This window comes from Culex pipiens, chromosome 2 (assembly GCF_016801865.2).
Source record: "Culex pipiens pallens isolate TS chromosome 2, TS_CPP_V2, whole genome shotgun sequence".
NCBI lineage: Eukaryota > Metazoa > Arthropoda > Insecta > Diptera > Culicidae > Culex > Culex pipiens.
In genome coordinates this window covers 165,678,260-165,699,163 of record NC_068938.1, presented here as the reverse complement: position 1 = coordinate 165,699,163, position 20,904 = coordinate 165,678,260, and the positions used below count along the sequence as shown (strand labels likewise).

At 35.9% G+C, this 20,904-nt stretch overlaps 1 protein-coding gene across 1 annotated transcript in view; it reads right to left on the bottom strand.

The window, feature by feature from the left end:
• Positions 1–3,059: 3,059 nt before the first annotated feature.
• LOC120424997 (hyaluronidase Tab y 2.0101-like) overlaps positions 3,060–20,904 on the bottom strand; it is a 49,402-nt gene continuing 31,557 nt past the window's right edge. Inside the window, exons 2-5 of the mRNA XM_039589367.2 lie at positions 17,151–17,443; positions 12,836–12,975; positions 7,834–8,006; positions 3,060–3,405 (exon numbers count right to left, since the gene is read on the bottom strand). Of these exons, the coding sequence (XP_039445301.1) occupies positions 3,060–3,405; positions 7,834–8,006; positions 12,836–12,975; positions 17,151–17,443 (952 nt within the window). The remainder of the gene's footprint in view (positions 3,406–7,833; positions 8,007–12,835; positions 12,976–17,150; positions 17,444–20,904) is intronic.

Sequence of the window (20,904 nt, the reverse complement as noted above, 5' to 3'; positions counted from 1 at the left end):
CTTCGCCAAATCACATGAAATCGGAAAGAGTGGCCCAGACCCCTCTTCAATTTGTGTGAAGCTTGGTCCGTTTTTTTATATCACATGACGGAGGGGAGGTACGGTCCCTTCCATTTTTGAACATGCGAAAAATACGTGTTTTTCAGTAATTTGCAGCTTGAAATGGATGGGAATTTGGTGTCAAAGGGACTTTTATGTAAAATTAGACGCCCGATTTGATGGCGTACTCCGAACTCAAAATTACGAAAAAAACGTACTTTTCATCGAGAAAAACACAAAACAAGTTTTAAAATTCTGTAATTTTTCGTTACTCAATTCTGTAATTTCGTGTTTTTTTTTCTTAATTTGCAGGGTAATTTTTTAGAGTGTAACAATGTTCTACAAAGTTGTAGTGCAGACAATTATAAGAAAAAAAATATAAACTTAAGGGGTTTGCATATAAACATCACGAGTTATCGCGATTTTACGAAAATAAGTTTTAAAAAAGTTGGTTGTGTCGATCATGGCCGTTCATCGTCAGTCGCGACAGACACGAAAGACGAAACAAAAATCAAATCAAAATCAAATTATTCGCTCTACAGCATTGCCTTGGCGTTCTTGATTGCGAGATTCTTACTCAAAACTAGGTGTCCAAAGGCTTGATTGTTAAGGCAATTGCAAACCTCTTTTTACACCTTAGCATCCATCCACCCCGGGATTCGAACTGACGACCTTTGGATTGTTAGTCCAATTGCCTACCAGCGACTCCACCGAGACAGGACCCAGGGAGACGACACCTACACCTGGGCTGAGGTATCGACCTAACCTCTAGGTTAGACCGGGGCCAACATTTACTTCCCTGTCCGACGGAAGGCGTAATCAGACAAATCTCGTCTCGAAAAATGCCACCGGGACCGTCTGGGATCAAACCCAGGCCGACTTGGTGAGAGGCAATCACGCTACCCCTACACCACGGTCCCAGCAAGATGAAACAAAGAGAAACGCAAAAAGTAACTTTTTCATAAACTTCAACAAATATTTGCAAAGCCCTTATTGCATGAAGAAGTACAATGCCTCGCCTTATTTTCCAAGAATTAAATAATATCAGAAACAAAAAAATCAACATGATTCTGATCCTTATAATATTTTTTCCTTATTAAAATCACGCTTGGGTCGAATAAAACTTTAGGTCTTTCACGAAATTTGTTATTTGATTATTATTTCAAATCAATTTTTTGGTCCCACTGCCTCAGAAATTTCTATTTAAAAATTGGAGGACAACATTGTTTTTTTCTTGAATTGAAATATTTTACTGAAGTCCTTGTACAATCTACTAAAACTTACTATTTAGAATACATTGAATAACGTTTTGTATTTTTTATCAAATAGGGCAATTTTCGTCTTTTTACAAACAATGATTTCGTGAATTTATTACAGTGCATAACTTTAAATTTAAGTTGAGCTTAAAATGTTATTTTATTTTCTTCAAAAAGTTCAGCTTTTCAGCACCTACTTCAGTGTTGAAGAGTAGAACTTTTCAGCACTGGTATTGAAAGGTTGTAATTGTCTATTCTGTTATTTTTGATAGAAAAAGTAGGCCGTTTCGTCTCTTGAGAATGACAGGCAAAGTAAGTAGTTTAACGACGGAATTGCAAAAAAAAAACGGTTTTGAACTTTTTGTAATGGATTAATAATAATGTATACAACAACATACAAAGAGAAGCCAAGTTTTGCAACGAGTTGATTACAGTCATCTGGGGCGAATCGGGACACATGGGGCGAATTTGGACAGCTGTTTTGGCCTCGCTACTGTACAATATTTGGATATTTTTAATTGATTTCGGAACCCAAGCAACATGTTAAAACCAACTAGCCACCACCAAGTTTTTTTTAAGGTTTTATGGTAGCATCTTGATTGTTTAGTTGCTTTATTTCGGCATTCTCCGCAACCTATAAGCAAAAGCTAAATATTAGGTTCTAACAAGGTTTTATGCCTCGGACATAAAACCTGGTGAAAATAAAAGCCAACTTGCTTTCAATAAAGTTTTAGGAAAGTTTTAAGAGAGTATTAAAAACTAGATGACAATGCCATGCCAAACGGTTTTATCGCATGCTTCTTTAAAACCAAGAGTGTTGTAGCTGTCAAGTGGTATTAGGCTTGCAAAAAGCTCACTTAAAACCATAAGCTCCTAAAAGAGCATTTAGCGCATTTGGCGCTAAACGCGTGTTATGATTGTATATTGTTGACCGCCATCTTGGCAGAAAAAATATAAAAAGCTTCATTCAAACACACATTTATGTTGATTTTTGTACATAATTAGCATAGCGATAGAAAATTAAAATAATTTGAATTTTTTTTGGCAAGACGAAGACTTATTTTTGCCAGAATAAAACCTATTTGGCATAAGATCTTTGAAGACGTGTGAAACGTCATTTTTCCATAACTCCTGACTAGGTTTTAACAATGGTTTTATCAAGGCTTTGAGGAGCTTGTTAGGATTCAGTTGTAAAGCCTTGAACTTCTATGTGGGTTTTGTAAATAGGCCGTAACAACCTTTTGCGGAGATCCTTTTGGGTTTTAAGAGGGGTTTAACGGGGTTCTGGAAATCTTGTAACGACGAAATGGTTTTAATGATGGTTTTGACTCATAGGTTTTATAGCGGTTGTAACAGGTATGATAAAGCCTTAAATGTTACATGGGATAGAACAAACACAGATTAACATTAATAGTGCATCGTTTTCAATGTAAATTTCAAATTTCAGACTGTAGTCCCGATTATCCCCAGATGATGGCACAATTTATTTTTGCGAATCCTAAAAAAATCCTTCGAATTGGATTAAATAATCCAAAAGGTTTTTTTCCCTGTTTGAATGTTATTTACCATGAAGATAAGTGCAAATTCTTTAACAGTATCGAAAAGTATTACTTTTTGTATGGTTCCGTAACATTCCGATCGTATTTTTGATAATTTTTTAAACATTTTTTTTTGGAATTTGCTCTTTTACAATGGCCCCTAAAACAAATCTAACGATGCAGTTTTCCCCATTTCGTGACCACTGAAGATTCCAAACAGTTCAAGTCAGTTGGTGTTCAACCATGCAGTGCAACTTCCGCAAAACGTAAGCCCCCCCTGGCATCCCCGAAAACAAATGGCATGCAATTTCGTTAACTCCCGCCGTGCCAACTCCGAGATTTTGGACCCCACACCACTCACCTCCGTCAAGTACTTGATGCTGTCGGTGTAGACGTACCGGATGTACGTGAGCACCCGGGGCCGGGACGGGCCGGTCTTGGCCCGTTTGGCCACCCGGACCGCTTCCCGGACGCGGCCCCGGATCAGCTTGACCCGCTCGCCCGGGCTGAGCTTCTCCCGCAGATAGACCGACGGGTAGATAATGTCCGACCCGTCAAACATCCACTGGATGCTGGAACGAGAGAGAGAGAGAGAGAGAGAGGGGAAGAAGGATTCTGGTTAAGGGTAAGTGCAAACTCGTTTGGTTCTGTCTCCAAACAAAACCCCCCGCCCGGAGTGATGCATGGTGGCTTTCTGACCCGGTTAGGAAGGGGCTTTTTTCTTTGGGTCTTTGTCTGGAGCAGAAGAGAACCGTATGTTGGAAATTTGAACGGTCACTGGTTTGTGGGTTTGCTGGAATCTTGTCGAAACTAGCTAGGAGAGACGTTCTCAAAAGAGGGTATTCCAAGTTGAAGAGTTGTAGTAATTTAGTACTTTAGTAATTTAGTACTTTAGTAATTTAGTACTTTAGTAATTTAGAAATTTAGTAATTAAGTAATTTAGTACTTAAGTACTTTAGTAATTTAGTACTTTAGTAATTTAGAAATTTAGTAATTTAGTAATTGAGCAACTCTCTACAAAATCGGCCGATTTCGACCATTTCTATTTTTGTATTTTTTTATTTGGCTCAAACTTTAAGGGGGGCTTCCCTATGACCTAAGAAGCTATTTTGTGTCATTGGTTCACCCATACAAGTCTCCATACAATTTTGGTAGCTGCCCATACAAAAATGGTACGTACATATTCAAACAACTGTAACTTTTGAGTGAATTCTCTGATCAATTTGGTGTCTTCGGCAAAGTTGTAGGTATTATTGAAGACTATTGAGAAAAAAATTGCAGATTTTTTTATAAACTTTTTTTTACAAAAACTAAATTTCCCAAAATACGTATTTTTTGATTTCCGAGATTTTCTTATGTTTTAGGGGACAAAAACCCGCAACTTTTGAGCCATAGAGAAACATGGTCAAAAAATCTACCGCCGAGTTATACATTTTTGAAAAAATTGTGATTTTTGGAAAAAATCTAAATTTTATGCAAAAACAAATTTGACGTAATTATTTAATGTAAAATTGAATTTCCAATCGAAAAGTACTCTACAGATTTTTTGATAAAGAGTTGCAGTTTCTCTATTTTTAAAAATAGTGACCACGAGTGACCATTTCTGAAAATATTTTTTGAAAAGCTCAGAAAATTTGCTGTAAAATTGTCTGAGAGGCATTTAAGAATGGACCTCCGGTTGCTGAGATACAGCCACTTTAAGTAAAAGAAACACGAAAATTGAAGTTTTCTAAGTAATATCTTTTTTTTTATTTAAAAATTTAAAAAATATTTTTTTCGAAAAGATCGCAAAATTTCACGAATTTTTCATACTATAACATTGAAAATCGGACCATTAGTTGCTGAGATATCAAATAGATGATGCAAATATTTAGCTAAAATCAAACATTCCGTGGCTATATCTTGAAAACAGAGCCCTTTATCAAAAAATCTGTAAAGTACTTTTCGATTGGAAATTCAATTTTACATTAAAAAATTACGTCAAATTTGTTTTTGCATAAAATTTAGATTTTTTTCCAAAAATCACATTTTTTTCAAAAATTTATAAGTCGGCGTTAGATTTTTTGACCATTTTTCTCTACGGCTCAAAAGTTTCGGGTTTTTGTCCCCTAAAACATCAAAAAATCTCGAAAATCAAAAAATAAGTATTTTGGGAACTTTAGTTTTTGTGAAAAAAAAAGTTTATAAAAAAAGCTGCAATTTTTTTCCGTGTACCTATTTTTTTCTCAATAGCCCTCTACAATACCTACAACTTTGCCGAAGACACCAGAATGATGAGAATGAGAATGAGAATGATCAGAAAATTCACTCAAAAGTTACAGCTGTTTGAATATGTACACCCAGAACTGGGCATCGGCATACGAGAGGATAAAGAGCACGATTCGGTAGTAAAATGGTACTGTGTGCGGACGGAGAGGATAAATCCCGAAATTACCGAGAGTACTTTACTCATGGTTCATTTTCCAAAAAAGTTCATCCATCAAAAAAAAAAAAGTACCGGTACCGAGACTCGAACCCAAGACCTTCGGCATATTGAACCGTGCCTTTGCAGTATGGGCCACCATGGTTCGGTGACTAAATGGCGGTCGTTTGTCCATATAAGCCACTCATAGGATGAACTGTTCCAATGAACGAATGAACACGCGAGAGGACTTTACTCTCGCAATATGGCACTTTCCTCACGTTTATTTTCGTGAGGACTATCCCCTCGTTCTTTAACTTTGGGTGTACATACCATTTTTGTATGGACTGCTGCCAAAATTGTATGGAGACTTGTATGAGTGAACCAATGACACAAAATAGCTTCTTAGGTCATAGGGAAGGCCCTCACAAAGTTTGAGCCAAATAAAAAAAATACAAATAAAATCCATTTCTGGTTTTGGTAGAGAATTGCTCAATTTAGTACTTGAGTACACCCAAAACTGGGCAGTGCTAGTCCGAGAGAATAATGGCCTCGAGACAAGACAACAGTGGTACCATTTACGGACACAGAGAACACAGCTCGAGATGGGCGAAAGAATAATTCTCTCGAGGTTCATTTGCAAAAAAGTTCATCCGTCAAAACAAAAAACCAAAAGTGACAACTACGGGAATCGAACCATTGACCTTTGGCATACTAACCCAATGACTTAACTGCCTCGGCCGCCCCAGCTTAGTGTCTAAGGAGTGTTCAGATGTCGATGTATGACACTTGTAGAAGATTTATTGTATCAATCCACGAATGAACTCGTTTTCATGGTGGTTTGAGTTGGTAGAACTATTCTCTCGATTTTGGCGATGAGCCCTCAATAAATTTTGAGGGAACGATTCTCTCGACTCGGAATTTTGGGTGTACATTAGTAATTTAGTAATTTAGTAATTTAGTAATTTAGTAATTTAGTAATTTAGTAATTTAGTAATTTAGTAATTTAGTAATTTAGTAATTTAGTAATTTAGTAATTTAGTAATTTAGTAATTTAGTAATTTAGTAATTTAGTAATTTAGTAATTTAGTAATTTAGTAATTTAGTAATTTAGTAATTTAGTAATTTAGTCATTTAGTAATTTAGTAATTTAGTAATTTAGTAATTTAGTAATTTAGTAATTTAGTAATTTAGTAATTTAGTAATTTAGTAATTTAGTAATTTAGTAATTTAGTAATTTAGTAATTTAGTAATTTAGTAATTTAGTAATTTAGTAATTTAGTAATTTAGTAATTTAGTAATTTAGTAATTTAGTAATTTAGTAATTTAGTATTTTAGTAATTTAGTAATTTAGTAATTTAGTAATTTAGTAATTTAGTAATTTAGTAATTTAGTAATTTAGTAATTTAGTAATTTAGTAATTTAGTAATTTAGTAATTTAGTAATTTAGTAATTTAGTAATTTAGTAATTTAGTAATTTAGTAATTTAGTAATTTAGTAATTTAGTAATTTAGTAATTTAGTAATTTAGTAATTTAGTAATTTAGTAATTTAGTAATTTAGTAATTTAGTAATTTAGTAATTTAGTAATTTAGTAATTTAGTAATTTAGTAATTTAGGAATTGAGTATTTTAATAATTTAGTAATTTAGTAATTTAGTATATAAATTATTTGGTTATTTTCTAAAAATGTATTGAACACACGCCAATGAAAACACCCTTCAACCAACACAGAAGAGTGCACTTGGGGTTTGCTTCCGGAGGTCAGACCAGACTCTTTTCTTGCCAGTTCTGGGAAATGACCCAACACGTTTAGGTTCTCTTCTGCTCTGGACTGTTCTGCACGACAGGAGCAAGGTCCGGAAACGAAAAAGCTTGTTGACAGTCAGGTGATAATTTATTAATTTGGGCCTTGGTGCTCTCGTGTGGTGGTCAGGCCGAGTTGTGGCCAAAGGTAGTTTGATGGGCAGTGTGCCCCTCTGGGGGGAACTTCGGATAACGGATATGGTGTTGGAAGCTTAGGATTAGAATGCACTTTGCACCAGGCAGGATAGATGGAGTTCCTCCGAGCAGAAGTGACTGCCGTTGGTTACTGCATTGTTTAGCTTGAACGTTCTTCACAGATGAGGAATACATGTGTTTGATTTAAATTTAGAAGCCTGTTGATTTAACAAAATCGGTATTAATATTCAAACAAAAGTTAAATATTGAACTTTTTTTGACCAACTATTGATTGCATCTTGTTTAGCCAAAAAGTAGAATTTCCTTTGTTCTGCAGCATTTATTACTGCAGCAGAGTTGCTTCTGACCACAGTTGAGCTCTGTGAAACTAGAGCCGGAATTATGCCCATTCAATTGAACTAATAACCCAAAATTAAACCCTGCTCAATTGTACCCCTGCTGGTTGTACATTGGAAGGAGGACTCCGAAAGCTGGAGTGGGCAGGTTTTACTGCCGTCCACAGGCCAAGTTCGACATTTATTCTGCACTCGTATGAGATCTCCTCCCAAAATTTCGTACTCTGTGTGTGTGCGTGTGGTTTTCCAAAGTTCCGGAAATTTCGGTGAGGTCTGTGTGAGTTTGCTGGCTGCACTTTATTACCGGTCATTTTCCCGCTGCACCTCCGGCGAGCAGTCCTCCTGCTTTTGGCCGTTCATGTTGAAGCAGTACGGGAAGGCGTAATAGCCCCAGGCCGCCCGGGGTCGCAGCTGCCGGGCCAGGGCCAGCGTGCGGGCGATAAAGTCCCGTCCTGTTGCTTCGAACCTCTTGGTGGCCTGAAATGGGAGGGATGGAAAACAAGAAGATTAAGAAGAATTTCATCATGTCGTCACCGTCGTGCTAACTTGTCTTACGTGCATTTTGGGCCAAATTGAGTAAAGAACGCCATCTTCACAGATCCCCAAAATTCGTTTTCAATCCTGAGATATTCAATAAAAATACGAAAAAACTCCGCGCATTGTTGTCGCTCTTCATATGAAAGAAGTTTCAATCTTGCCTCAAGCCCGACTACCGTAAACATTTGTAATTATAACTCGGGACTCCAGCAACTAACTTCAACCAAACTTCGGGAAAATGCACATAATGGGCAGCCAAACAAAACGTGTTTGTTATTGTTTACATTGCATGCTCTAGTTTTTTTTATTCAAGGTCAAACATTAAATGGCGGGTGCGACAAGATAGCACGACGACGTCGATGTGTGAGTTTGGAATAGTTTTTGCTTCTGTTGGGGATTCTTTTCAGAGGTTGAGGTTGAGTGGGAAAGAAGTCTTCTGCAATAAACTTTCAGCTCGATTTGTTTGCTTTCTCTAAATTAACTCTCCAGAACCCTACGGGCTTCGGTTTAAATATTCGCTAATAATCATTTCGTTTAACCAGTTTTGTATCTAGTTTGTTTCTACATTTTAATAAAAAATCATCACATTCAAGCAAAGTTTCGTTAAATGGTTGTCAGTTCTGAAATTCATGTTTAATCGGAATTGTCGATTGATTACCAATCCAACGATTGATCGCATCGAAATTACTGAACTCCAGCTTCTTCTTTACCACAATCAGCTCACGTGTTGGCTCCAGTCAGTTTGCTTTAGCTTCCCTATCTCAACATCCTTTTCCTACCCACTATGGTTCCTCCAAACCCCTACCAATCGGAAGCGCTGAATCGCATGTCCAATTTTCACTCCTTTAATCTACCAACACCAGCCAGAACACGAATTTCCCGCTCCGGTCCTTCCAAAGCAAAAGGCAGCTCAAATTAGTGTCCTGCCGAGCCGAACTGCAGTCGGTGGCCAATAAAAACGAATTTAGTGACGCTCATTTGGGCACTTGGCTTGGCGAATTCGCTTCTGCTGGTGGTGGTGGGGGGTTGTCTATACTGTAGGTGGCCTGTTGCTTAGCTAAATTATGGTGAGCGGAACTGAATTTTGTTTTTTTTTTTGTGTGGCTTTCTCAACGGGAGTTTGCAAAACTCGATTTTTTTGTAATTCTTGGAAACTTTTCATAATACTTCCAAAAAATCTAAAAACCAAAACTTTTCAGCAGTTCATTGCAATCGGAAGCAAGTAGGAGCAGTGAAAGTTAGGCGCCTGTTAGACGACAGTTTAGTGCCAAAGGATGAAGGATGAATGTCTGATGCCAAATTGAGTGTTCGTCACGACAAGGGGTTAATTTGCTCATTTTGGTGTCGTTTAACGTTGGACAATGGATCTAGGGGAAGGTGGGGCAAGACGACCATATGGGGCAAGAGGAACAATCGCTCGTACGGCCGTTATTTTTAACAATTTTGATTATTTCCAGTATGAGGAATTGTTGCTAGCAATGCAATTAGCTGATTCTACTACCACATAACTGCCAAAACGACGTAAACGCCACGGGGCATAAGATTGAATGAGGTCTTTTTCAAATCCTTTGTTTTATTATAATATTTGGAAAGTACAAAATAAGGCTTTAAGTTCGTTTTAAGGCTCATATTATCAAAATGCTATTTTTCCTAGATCAGTAGTGTTTCTACCAATGACTTGCACCTAGTATTAAGCATGATTTAACTTTTGGTTAGTTTTGTTGAGAGCTTTTAAAAAACCTTGCTCAGGTGGGGCAAGTATGCCATATGGATTTTTAGTATGGAAAAAATTACTACTTGCTGCAACAACATATTTTATTGCGAAATAAATACATAAACGTACTTAAAAACTGATAAACAATTGTTAAAAAAATTGTCCACACAAAATATTGTGATATTATGAAAATTTCTTTTTTTTCATCCAAGTAACATTTCATTAAAACGATAACATTTTTAGTAAAATGTTATTATTTAATCTAAAAATGTAAGAAACGTTTCAAATACATTCTAATCTGATGTATCTAAGTGATAACAGTTCAATTTTTAGTAAATTAGCATGCTGTTTCATGCATTGTTCCTCTTGCTCCAACGGGTTGTTCGTCTTACCCCACTAGTTGAGTAGAACGTACGAAAAATCAAAAACTAACTGTTAGGTTGACTGAATTTTTTTTGGCCATCAAAGACAGACATTTAGTGTTTCATTGTGAAATGTGGCGTCCTTCATGTGTTCAGGTTCAGTTAAAGTTCAGTTCAGGTTCAGTTCAGGTTCAGTTCAGGTTCAGTTCAGGTTCAGTTCAGGTTCAGTTCAGGTTCAGTTCAGGTTCAGTTCAGGTTCAGTTCAGGTTCAGTTCAGGTTCAGTTCAGGTTCAGTTCAGGTTCAGTTCAGGTTCAGTTCAGGTTCAGTTCAGGTTCAGTTCAGCTTCAGTTCAGGTTCAGTTCAGGTTCAGTTCAGGTTCAGTTCAGGTTCAGTTCAGGATCAGTTCAGGTTCAGTTCAGGTTCAGTTCAGGATCAGTTCAGGTTCAGTTCAGGTTCAGTTCAGGTTCAGTTCAGGTTCAGTTCAGGTTCAGTTCAGGTTCAGTTCAGGTTCAGTTCAGGTTCAGTTCAGTTCAGGTTCAGTTCAGGTTCAGTTCAGGTTCAGTTCAGGTTCAGTTCAGGTTCAGTTCAGGTTCAGTTCAGGTTCAGTTCAGGTTCAGTTCAGGTTCAGTTCAGGTTCAGTTCAGGTTCAGTTCAGGTTCAGTTTAGATTCAATTCAGGTTCAGTTTAGATTCAATTCAGGTTCAGTTTAGATTCAGTTCAGGTTCAGTTCAGATTCAGTTCAGGTTCAGTTCAGGTTCAGTTCAGGTTCAGTTCAGGTTCAGTTCAGGTTCAGTTCAGGTTCAGTTCAGGTTCAGTTCAGGTTCAGTTCAGGTTCAGTTCAGGTTCAGTTCAGGTTCAGTTCAGGTTCAGTTCAGGTTCAGTTCAGGTTCAGTTCAGGTTCAGTTCAGGTTCAGTTCAGGTTCAGTTCAGGTTCAGTTCAGGTTCAGTTCAGGTTCAGTTCAGGTTCAGTTCAGGTTCAGTTCAGGTTCAGTTCAGGTTCAGTTCAGGTTCAGTTCAGGTTCAGTTCAGGTTCAGTTCAGGTTCAGTTCAGGTTCAGTTCAGGTTCAGTTCAGGTTCAGTTCAGGTTCAGTTCAGGTTCAGTTCAGTTCAGTTCAGTTCAGTTCAGGTTCAGTTCAGGTTCAGTTCAGGTTCAGTTCAGGTTCAGTTCAGGTTCAGTTCAGTTTCAGTTCAGTTTCAGTTCAGTTTCAGTTCAGTTTCAGTTCAGTTTCAGTTCAGGTTCAGTTCAGGTTCAGTTCAGGTTCAGTTCAGTTTCAGTTCAGGTTCAGTTCAGTTTCAGTTCAGGTTCAGTTCAGTTTCAGTTCAGGTTCAGTTCAGGTTCAGTTCAGGTACAGGTACAGTTCAGGTACAGTTCAGTTACAGTTCAGTTTCAGTTCAGTTTCAGTTCAGGTTCAGTTCAGTTTCAGTTCAGGTTCAGTTCAGGTTCAGTTCAGGTTCAGTTCAGGTTCAGTTCAGGTTCAGTTCAGGTTCAGTTCAGGTTCAGTTCAGGTTCAGTTCAGGTTCAGTTCAGGTTCAGTTCAGGTTCAGTTCAGGTTCAGTTCAGGTTCAGTTCAGGTTCAGTTCAGGTTCAGTTCAGGTTCAGTTCAGGTTCAGTTCAGGTTCAGTTCAGGTTCAGTTCAGGTTCAGTTCAGGTTCAGTTCAGGTTCAGTTCAGGTTCAGTTCAGGTTCAGTTCAGGTTCAGTTCAGTTTCAGTTCAGGTTCAGTTCAGGTTCAGTTCAGGTTCAGTTCAGTTCAGTTCAGGTTCATTTCAGGTTCAGTTCAGGTTCAGTTCAGGTTCAGTTCAGGTTCAGTTCAGGTTCAGTTCAGGTTCAGTTCAGGTTCAGTTCAGGTTCAGTTCAGGTTCAGTTCAGGTTCAGTTCAGGTTCAGTTCAGGTTCAGTTCAGGTTCAGTTCAGGTTCAGTTCAGGTTCAGTTCAGGTTCAGTTCAGGTTCAGTTCAGGTTCAGTTCAGGTTCAGTTCAGGTTCAGTTCAGGTTCAGTTCAGGTTCAGTTCAGGTTCAGTTCAGGTTCAGTTCAGGTTCAGTTCAGGTTCAGTTCAGGTTCAGTTCAGGTTCAGTTCAGGTTCAGTTCAGGTTCAGTTCAGTACAGGTTCAGTTCAGGTTCAGTTCATTTTTCTTAAAATTTGATCTGCTTATATGAATTTTGTTTGAAAATCAGGCAAAATTGCTATCGATTCCTGTTCCACTGTTCAAATTCTAAATTTCGGTAACCCTGATCAGCATAGAACCAATTCATTTGCCTATTTACTGTATATTGCAAAACCATGCTGCTGAGGCTTACCAAATTCAACCCGGTGAAGCATTAAGTTTCTGTTTGTTATTTACGATGTCCGTCCGTCCGTGGGAAACAGTTTCTATACTTCTGGTTCATGTTTTTTTTCACTTTGCCCAACCGAAATGGCCTCACCACCCGGACCGCTTAGTTCATAAATTCAAATTTCCCATTTTATGCTCGAATAGACTGCGCTGATGAATTGCTCCTCTTTTCGACGGAAATGGGTTCGATCCCTTTTTTGGAGAAGATTTTCTTTCTTTCTTTTTTTTCTGGGTTATAAAATGGATGTTGAAACCCTTCTTCAGCAAATCTTGTCAATAATCGAAAGCAATTTAAACCGCCGGCAAAAGGGACTAACAGTGGAAAGGAAGGTAAACAAGTGAGTAAGGACGACCTTCTTACCTCGGCCTCCAGCTGCTTGTCACTGTACCGCGGGTGTCGCTCCTTTTCCAGCTTCATCGACAGCTCCTTGTACGGTTGGAGTGAGCCAAAGTTCTGCCGGTAAATTGGCCGCCACGATTCAAAGTCGATTATGCCAACTCCTGCGTGCGGGAAGAGAAAGAAAGAAAACCCGGTAACGATTTGTAAATATTTGGGATAGGGACGATTGAGCTGGAAAAATGAAGCAAAAGTGATGAAAATGTGTCTGTTAGATTTGTGAGAATTTGGAACAACATAATTACTGGATCAGACAAAACAAGTTTTGTGCACATCAGACTTGGAATATGCAACAGCGACGAACCACCCTAATTCTCCATACAAACTTTGGAGAAAAACCATTCGGTCATGCCTAAATATTTTTTGCAAAATTCAAAGTGCACGTGTTTCTGAAACTTCTTAGTGAAAATTTTATGCTTTTTTCACTTTACCAGAGTTTTTGAAAATTTGGGTATTTTCGAAAAATACGGTATTCTGTAAACAATTTGGAGTATTTTTTTTTAAATACGGTATTTTGAGAACAATTTTGAGTACATATTTACAATTTGATACTTACTATGATTTAAAAAATACATCCGTAGTGAAAGCATTGCAAATTTATTATAATGTGGTTGAATTAATCGTTTTAGAAAAAAAAGAGATATGAGATAACGATAACGATAGATTGGATTGTATAAAGTTAAAGTTATAAGATAACTCCTGAATGATGTACTATTTATAAGTAGGGCTAGTGATTTTCAAGGCAAAACAAATCGAATTTCGCGGCGTGCCAATTACAAATGTTTGAAATATCACGGTCATGTCATGGTAAGGTCATGATTCGAATTCCCGGACGCTTCGAAACCCGGACATTTCATCTTGTTTTATCAATTATTTGGATATAAGTTCGCATTATGAATGTCAAATCTGTGTTATTTGATGAATTCTAACATCGACTTTCATTTAAAGTTTGTTTGAACGCTGTAGTTAATGTCGAAACAATTAAATAAAATAAAGTTATAAGATTACCAAAAATGCGAAACATTTCACTGTAATATTTCATAGGCATCCGAAGCACCGGGAAGGCAAAGCAGAAATTTGTGTTTTTGATTTCCTTAAATTCTAGCAAATTTTTAAATCAAATATCGATTGTTTTGATGTTAACAGCTTATTTAACACCTAAAGAATGCCATTCACTAACATTTCAGTCCGAATTTGTGCGATTCATTAGCAAAATCGAGTGTCCGGAATTCGAAGCAAAAGTGTCCGGATTTCGAATCAGTTTTTATCAGTGTCCGGGATTCGAAGCACAACAAGTCATTTTAATTTCCAAATTCTGATGAAAAATTGTTAGAAAAGACATAGGGTAGAGTAGTCATCAATGAGACACGGGGAACAATGATAAAATGGCTCTCACAAGACGTAGTTTCAAGCAATCAGGCTCATATTTGGAGGAAAGGTGAGTCTACTAGAAACACGTCTGCCATAATAGCGGCTTTGGTTATGGACGCTCCCTTGCAAAGTTATACATACATGTTTGATTCTGGGGTGTAAAAGTAAATTATGACTAAAAATTACATTTTCGCTCATAGGCTGCCATTTACACAAAAACTAATATTTCTCCAAATTTCTTTCGTCATTTCACAGGGCATGAGTTGGGCTACAATGTCCTTTTATTAGGTTTTATCAAAATTTAGAATATACCCAGAATCCAGGGCTGTCTCATTGTTCCCCACTCTTTTCAGCCCATGGGCAACAATGAGACACGTTGATTTTTCTTCATTAAACTTTTCAAAATCTAGGGAAATCCTTCAAAACATGAATTGGAATTGTTTCTGTGCATATTTATCGAGTTTGAACTTCATTTAACTAGAAATATAAAGTAATTTGGTAAAATATATGGATTTTACAAAATTTAAATACTTTTTAGTATAACTTTGGTCAATTGAAGTTTTAAGTTGACAAAATTGCTTGAAAATGTTCGAAGCAAGTCGCCTGAAATGAAACAATATAAAAACATGATGTTTTACTAGAAAAGAATTGTTTTTCGTAGAGTGTCTCATTGTTCCCCAGCTGTCTCATTGTTCCTGCCAAGTGCGTCTACAATGAGACAGTTGAATAACTCTGGCTGTAGACGTCAGATCGATCTCATATTTTGGGCAATGTTAGAACACATTAAAAGAAATAAAATGCAACAAAAAACTCATTAAAACATGCTGATGAAAAAAATACAAAAATCGTTGAAAGTTAAAAACTAACAGTGTCTCATTGATGACTACCTTACCCTACTTTGCATGCATTCTCTTAAAACTGACAGTTAATACTACATCCTACTGATATTTCTTCATTTCCAACTTATTACATGAATTTTTGCCAGCTTTAACAAAAATGATATGCTACTAAGTGTCCGGATTTCGAATCATGACGTTACTCTGAAAACTGCTCAAAATAAACGAAAAAATGTGTTCTTTTAGCACAATATTTAATATAAATGTGCCTTAAAAGTTAGCAGTATTTCATGATAGAAAATAAAACCCCTAGACATCAATTATTTAATTGAACAAAAAAGTTGTATTGTATAAATTTTGTAGTATTTTGAAGAAATTCCATCACATGAATTTATGATACAGCTATTTTAATTTAACTGAGATTTTAGAAGTACAATTTTTCAAAATATCTCTTAAACAAAGCACATTCCAAATGTCATATTCATCAAGTAGAAGTAGAATCAGTATAATAAGTATTATCAAATTTTGTTTGTTTCTTCAAATAACAGATATTGGTAAATTTGAGTATTTTAATTAAGTTTTGTCAAAACTTCATTAAAAGCAGTTTTTTTACTTTAACATTAAGTTTTTTTTAAATAAGCGTTTTATTTTATTTTGTTGAATAATGTTCATTGACCATCTTTTTAGAATTGTGTGAAATAAAGAAATTTAGCTGAAAATGTATAACCAATTATTTGTGATTCTTAGAATATTCTAATGAACAATATCTTCAATAAATAATTCTACATCATTCAATTTTTTATCTGAATCTGTTTCCAAAATGCTTGTTTAAAACCTTGTGAAGCGTTTGAATAAAAACAAATAAAGCCTAAATGCACTAAGAAGCGATTGATCATTAAATATTTCAAATTTCGCGGCATTTCACGGCATTTACTAAATTTCACGGCCAGGGGCAAATTTCACGGATTACGCGGCTTCCATGAAATCGCGAAAAATCACTAGTCCTGTTTATAAGGTATATTTGAAAGATTAACTTAAACTTCGATAACATTGTTGACTGTACATAATTTATTACTGTATGGATAGCCGCTTAAAACGTTTGGATACACTGAAAAAAAAAATGCTTTTTTGGACTAGCAGAGCAAACCTCTCCAAAATTGGCAATTTTCTTGAAGTTTGATATTTACTGTATCTTGGAAAATAGTTTTCCAGATCGATTAAGAGTCTTCTGCAATCTTGTAGTAAGGTTATTTTTTTGAAAAATAGTGACATATTTATCCACTATAATTACCCACAAGCAATTTTTGATTTGTGGAAACATTTGAACATTATTTTATTTAAGTGTTTTTTGATAACACTATTTTTTATTTATATTTAAACATAAAAAAAGTTATTCAACTGTTAAATATTTTTGGAAGTGTCATATAATGGAAAATTATATGTACTTACTATAGAAGGGTAAATTTTTCATTTAAAACAAAAAAAAATCATTTTAATATTTCGTGTTTTAAGGGGACCATTCGAGATCGAACTCAGGCCGACTGGGTGAGAGGCAACCACGCTTACCCCTACACCAAGGGTCCCGGCATCCTTAAAGAGATTTGAAATGATGAAAGATAAGTTTTCTACGTATTTTCTTACTAGACTTCGGTTTGGAATGAACGCAAACATTTGAAACGGGCCTTACAGTTTTAAACACAAAACCTTTTATTCTCTTTTTAATATTTTTCAAGGCTGCATTTTGTCTGGTACTCATGGGCGTTATCGTTGTATAATTTTATGCATTTTTAAGATTTTTGTTTTGTTTAGTTTGATTTTGAAAATCTTGTTGTATTGAGAGGAATACAAAACGTTGTCAAAAGTTTACAAGTTTTGAGTTTTCAAATGTTTTAAATAGATTCAGCAGCATTAATTTATGTTTTATTGCGACATGCATCAAGTTCACACGAATCACTATGATTTGATTCCAAAGGGGGCTTCATCCTTTTCTGTGAATGCCCCCCATGTTATTTAGAAATGAACTTCAAAGCAACCAATTCGTCAACCCATCAAAATAATTAAAACAGTGTTACCTGCAAAGTTCCGGTCGACGACCAGCTCGTCCATGTGCCGTCGGAACACCTCCAAGTGGTCCGAGAGATTTCCGGCCTGGGGCACACCCCCGTTTCGGCGGTACAGCTTTTTGGTGGAACTTTGCTCGAACAGCGCTGGAAAGTTGCCCGGATCGTACAGAATGGCGATGGTTTCGCCCCGGAATGTGTCGTTGGTGTTCTGGTACAGGCCGTAGGTGGCCCCCAGGCTGGCAAAGTCCAGCTTGTACCGGGTGCACATGAACGTCGGGATGTTCCAGTACACGTCGAAGGCGCTGGAAAGATTACCATTTTGAAGATATGAGTCAAATATTATAATTTTTAACAAACTAATACAATAAAAAAATGTTTAAAAAAACTCTTTGAAGCTAAAATTTCCATTCTGTCATCAGTAATCAAATTCACTTCTTAGAAGGACAACCCAGAGCGTCCCTTCTGCAAATCGACAAAAATGACGGATGACAAAATTTTCGCTATAAACGACATCAGTCCAATTCCAGATCCCCAGCTCCTCCTTGTCGTCATCAGGAGACCTGAGTCCCCAGCCTAGCAGTGATAATTTGTCTCCGCTGCTGCGAAAGGTAAACTTTTCGACTGGGATTTTTTCCCTCTCACTAACCCCGTTTCGCGCTCAAATCAACGTAATAGTTTTAATTAAATTACAACTTTTGTGCCACAGAAAAGTTTTTTCTCCCCGCTTTCAGGACTCTCCGGTCTGGTCTGGTTGACAAACGGTCCTCGAATGGGCTTTTGGGTGCTCCAAATGGTGGGAGGGAAAAACGACCATCGACACTGGGAATTATGTTTCAATTATATGAACGTTTTTTTTCCTTCAAACATTTGTAAAGCGGATTATCTGAGCGAAGTTGTATGTTTTCACGCTTAATAAAATGTACATCAATTGAGTGATTTGATTTGCTTGGAAATTAATTGCATCTTATTTTTTTTCCCTTGCAGGAAAGAAGTTTTGATTGAAATTTATCATTATAAAATACAACGACAAGCCCGGAAATTTCTTACCATAATACAAAGACAATAAAAAACGCTGTCTGTTTCAGTAGGATGTAGGATGATTAAGTTTTTTTATGAAACTTAAAGTTAGTTGTGTTTTCGTTTAACATTGAATTCAGAAGATTTGATTTTGTGAGCAATTTAAGCTTTACAATGCGTTTTGTTTTTTTCATTCATATCTTAAAACCTATTAATGTATTGGGTAAGAAAGGAAATACTTTTTGAAGGATTCAAAAAATAAAGAATAAAGGATTTAAGGATTTAAACGAACTTAAAAAATAACTGAACTTTGACTTTAAGTAATCTTATAAGTAAGACAAAAAAAAAATAGAATTTTCTACGTTTAGCCAACTCACTTTTTTAATCCAACTGAAACTTTTTTGGTGCCTTCGGTATGCCCAAAGAAGCCATTTTGCATCATTAGTTTGTCCATATAAGTTTCCATACAGATTTGCCAGCTGTCCATACAAAAATGATGTATGATAATTCAAAAATCTGTATCTTTTGAAGGAGTTTTTTGATCGATTTGGTGTCTTCGACAAAGTTGTCGGTATGGATACGGACTACACTGGAAAAAATGATACCGTCTTGTATCATTTGAGTTTTGTGTACTTGTTGATGCGAAAAGACGAGGTGGTTTTGTCCCTTTTTGAGAGAGTGTTTTGGAATATGCTAGACACATCTCAAAGGGGCTTTTGTCCACCTCCTAATAAAGAAAGAAAGAAAAAAAGATACACGGTAAATAAAATGGGTGATTTTTTATTTAAGTTTTTGTCACTAAAACTTGATTTTCACAAAAACACTATTTTAATTTTTTTATATGTTTTAGAGGACATCAAATGCCAACTTTTCAGAAATGTCAAGGTTGTGCAAAAATCTTTGACCGAGTTATACATTTTTTTGATCAATACTGATTTTATCAAAAAATCGAAATATTGGTCGCAAAAAATTTTCAACTTCATTTTTCGATGTAAAATCAAATTTGCAATCAAAAAGTACTTAAATGAAATTTTGATGAAGTTCATCGTTTTCAAGTTACAGCCATTTTTAAGTAACTTTTTTAAATTTAGGTAACATTTTTGAAAATAAAATAAGTGCACATGTTTGCCCACCTTTGAAAAAAAATTAAAAAGCTGACAAAAAATCTCTATAATTTGCTTTTTTGAACTTTGTTGATACGACCCTTAGTTGCTGAGATATTGCTATGCAATGATTTAAAAATATGAAAATTGATGTTTTCCAAGTCTCAAAAACCCACCATTTTCTAACGTCGATATCTCAGCAACTAATGGTTCGATTTACAATGAGCATCCGTGAAATTTTCCGATCTTTTCGAAAACATTTTTTTCCAAATTTTTTAATCAAGACTAACCGAAGGGTCAAACATTCAATATTACTCCCGTTTAAAATGTTAGTTTTGGTTGAATTTTTTTTATTTGAATATTTTTTTCGAAAAGATTGGAAAATTTTACGAATGTTTCATATTTTACCATTGAAAATCGGACCATTAGTTGCTGAAATATCGACATTAGAAAAACATCAATTTTCTTGTTTTTAAACACTTGCATGACAATATCTCAGCAGCTAAGGGTCGTATCAACAAAGTTCAATTAGGCAAAATGTAAAGAATTTTCTCAGCTTTCAAAAATATTTTTTACAAAAGTTGACAAACATGTGCACTTATTTAAAAAAAATAAAACTTCGCTATTTTCAATAAAATACAAAAATGGCTCTAATTTAAAAACGGGGGACTTTATCAAAATTTCACTAAAGTTCTTTTTGATTGCAAATTCGATTTTACATCGGAAAATGAAGTTGAAATGAAGTTTGCTACCAATATTTCGTTTTTTTTAAATCAGTAGTGATTTAAAAAATCATACTCGGTCAACAATTTTTTGCATAACCTGGAAATTTCTAAAAAGTTGGCTTTTGATGTCCCCTAAAACATATGGGTAATTCTCCGCCAACTCACACAGCAGTTGCCCCGACCCCTCTTCGATTTGCGTGAAACTTTGTCCTAAGGGGTAACTTTTGTCCCTGATCACGAATCCGAGGTCCGTTTTTTGATATCTCGTGACGGAGGGGCGGTACGACCCCTTCCATTTTTGCACATGCGAAAAAAGAGGTGTTTTTCAATAATTTGCAGCCTGAAACGGTGATGAGATAGAAATTTGGTGTCAAAGGGACTTTTATGTAAAATTAGACGCCCGATTTGATGGCGTAATCAGAATTCCGAAAAAACGTATTTTTCATCGAAAAAAACACTAAAAAAGTTTTAAAAATTCTCCCATTTTCCGTTACTCGACTGTAAAAAATTTTGGAACATGTCATTTTATGGGAAATTTAATGTACTTTTCGAATCTACATTGTCCCAGAAGGGTCATTTTTTCATTTAGAACAAAATTTTTCATTTTAAAATTTCGTGTTTTTTCTAACTTTGCAGGGTTATTTTTTAGAGTGTAACAATGTTCTACAAAGTTGTAGAGCAGACAATTACAAAAATTTTGATATATATACATAAGGGGTTTGCTTATAAACATCACAAGTTATCACGATTTTACGAAAAAAAGTTTTAAAAAAGTTGGTCGTCATCGATCATGGCCGTTCATGGTCACCCGCGACAGACACGGACGACGAAACAAAGAGAAACGCAAAAAGTAACTTTTTCAAAACTTTTTTTCGTAAAATCGCGATAACTTGTGATGTTTATAAGCAAACCCCTTAT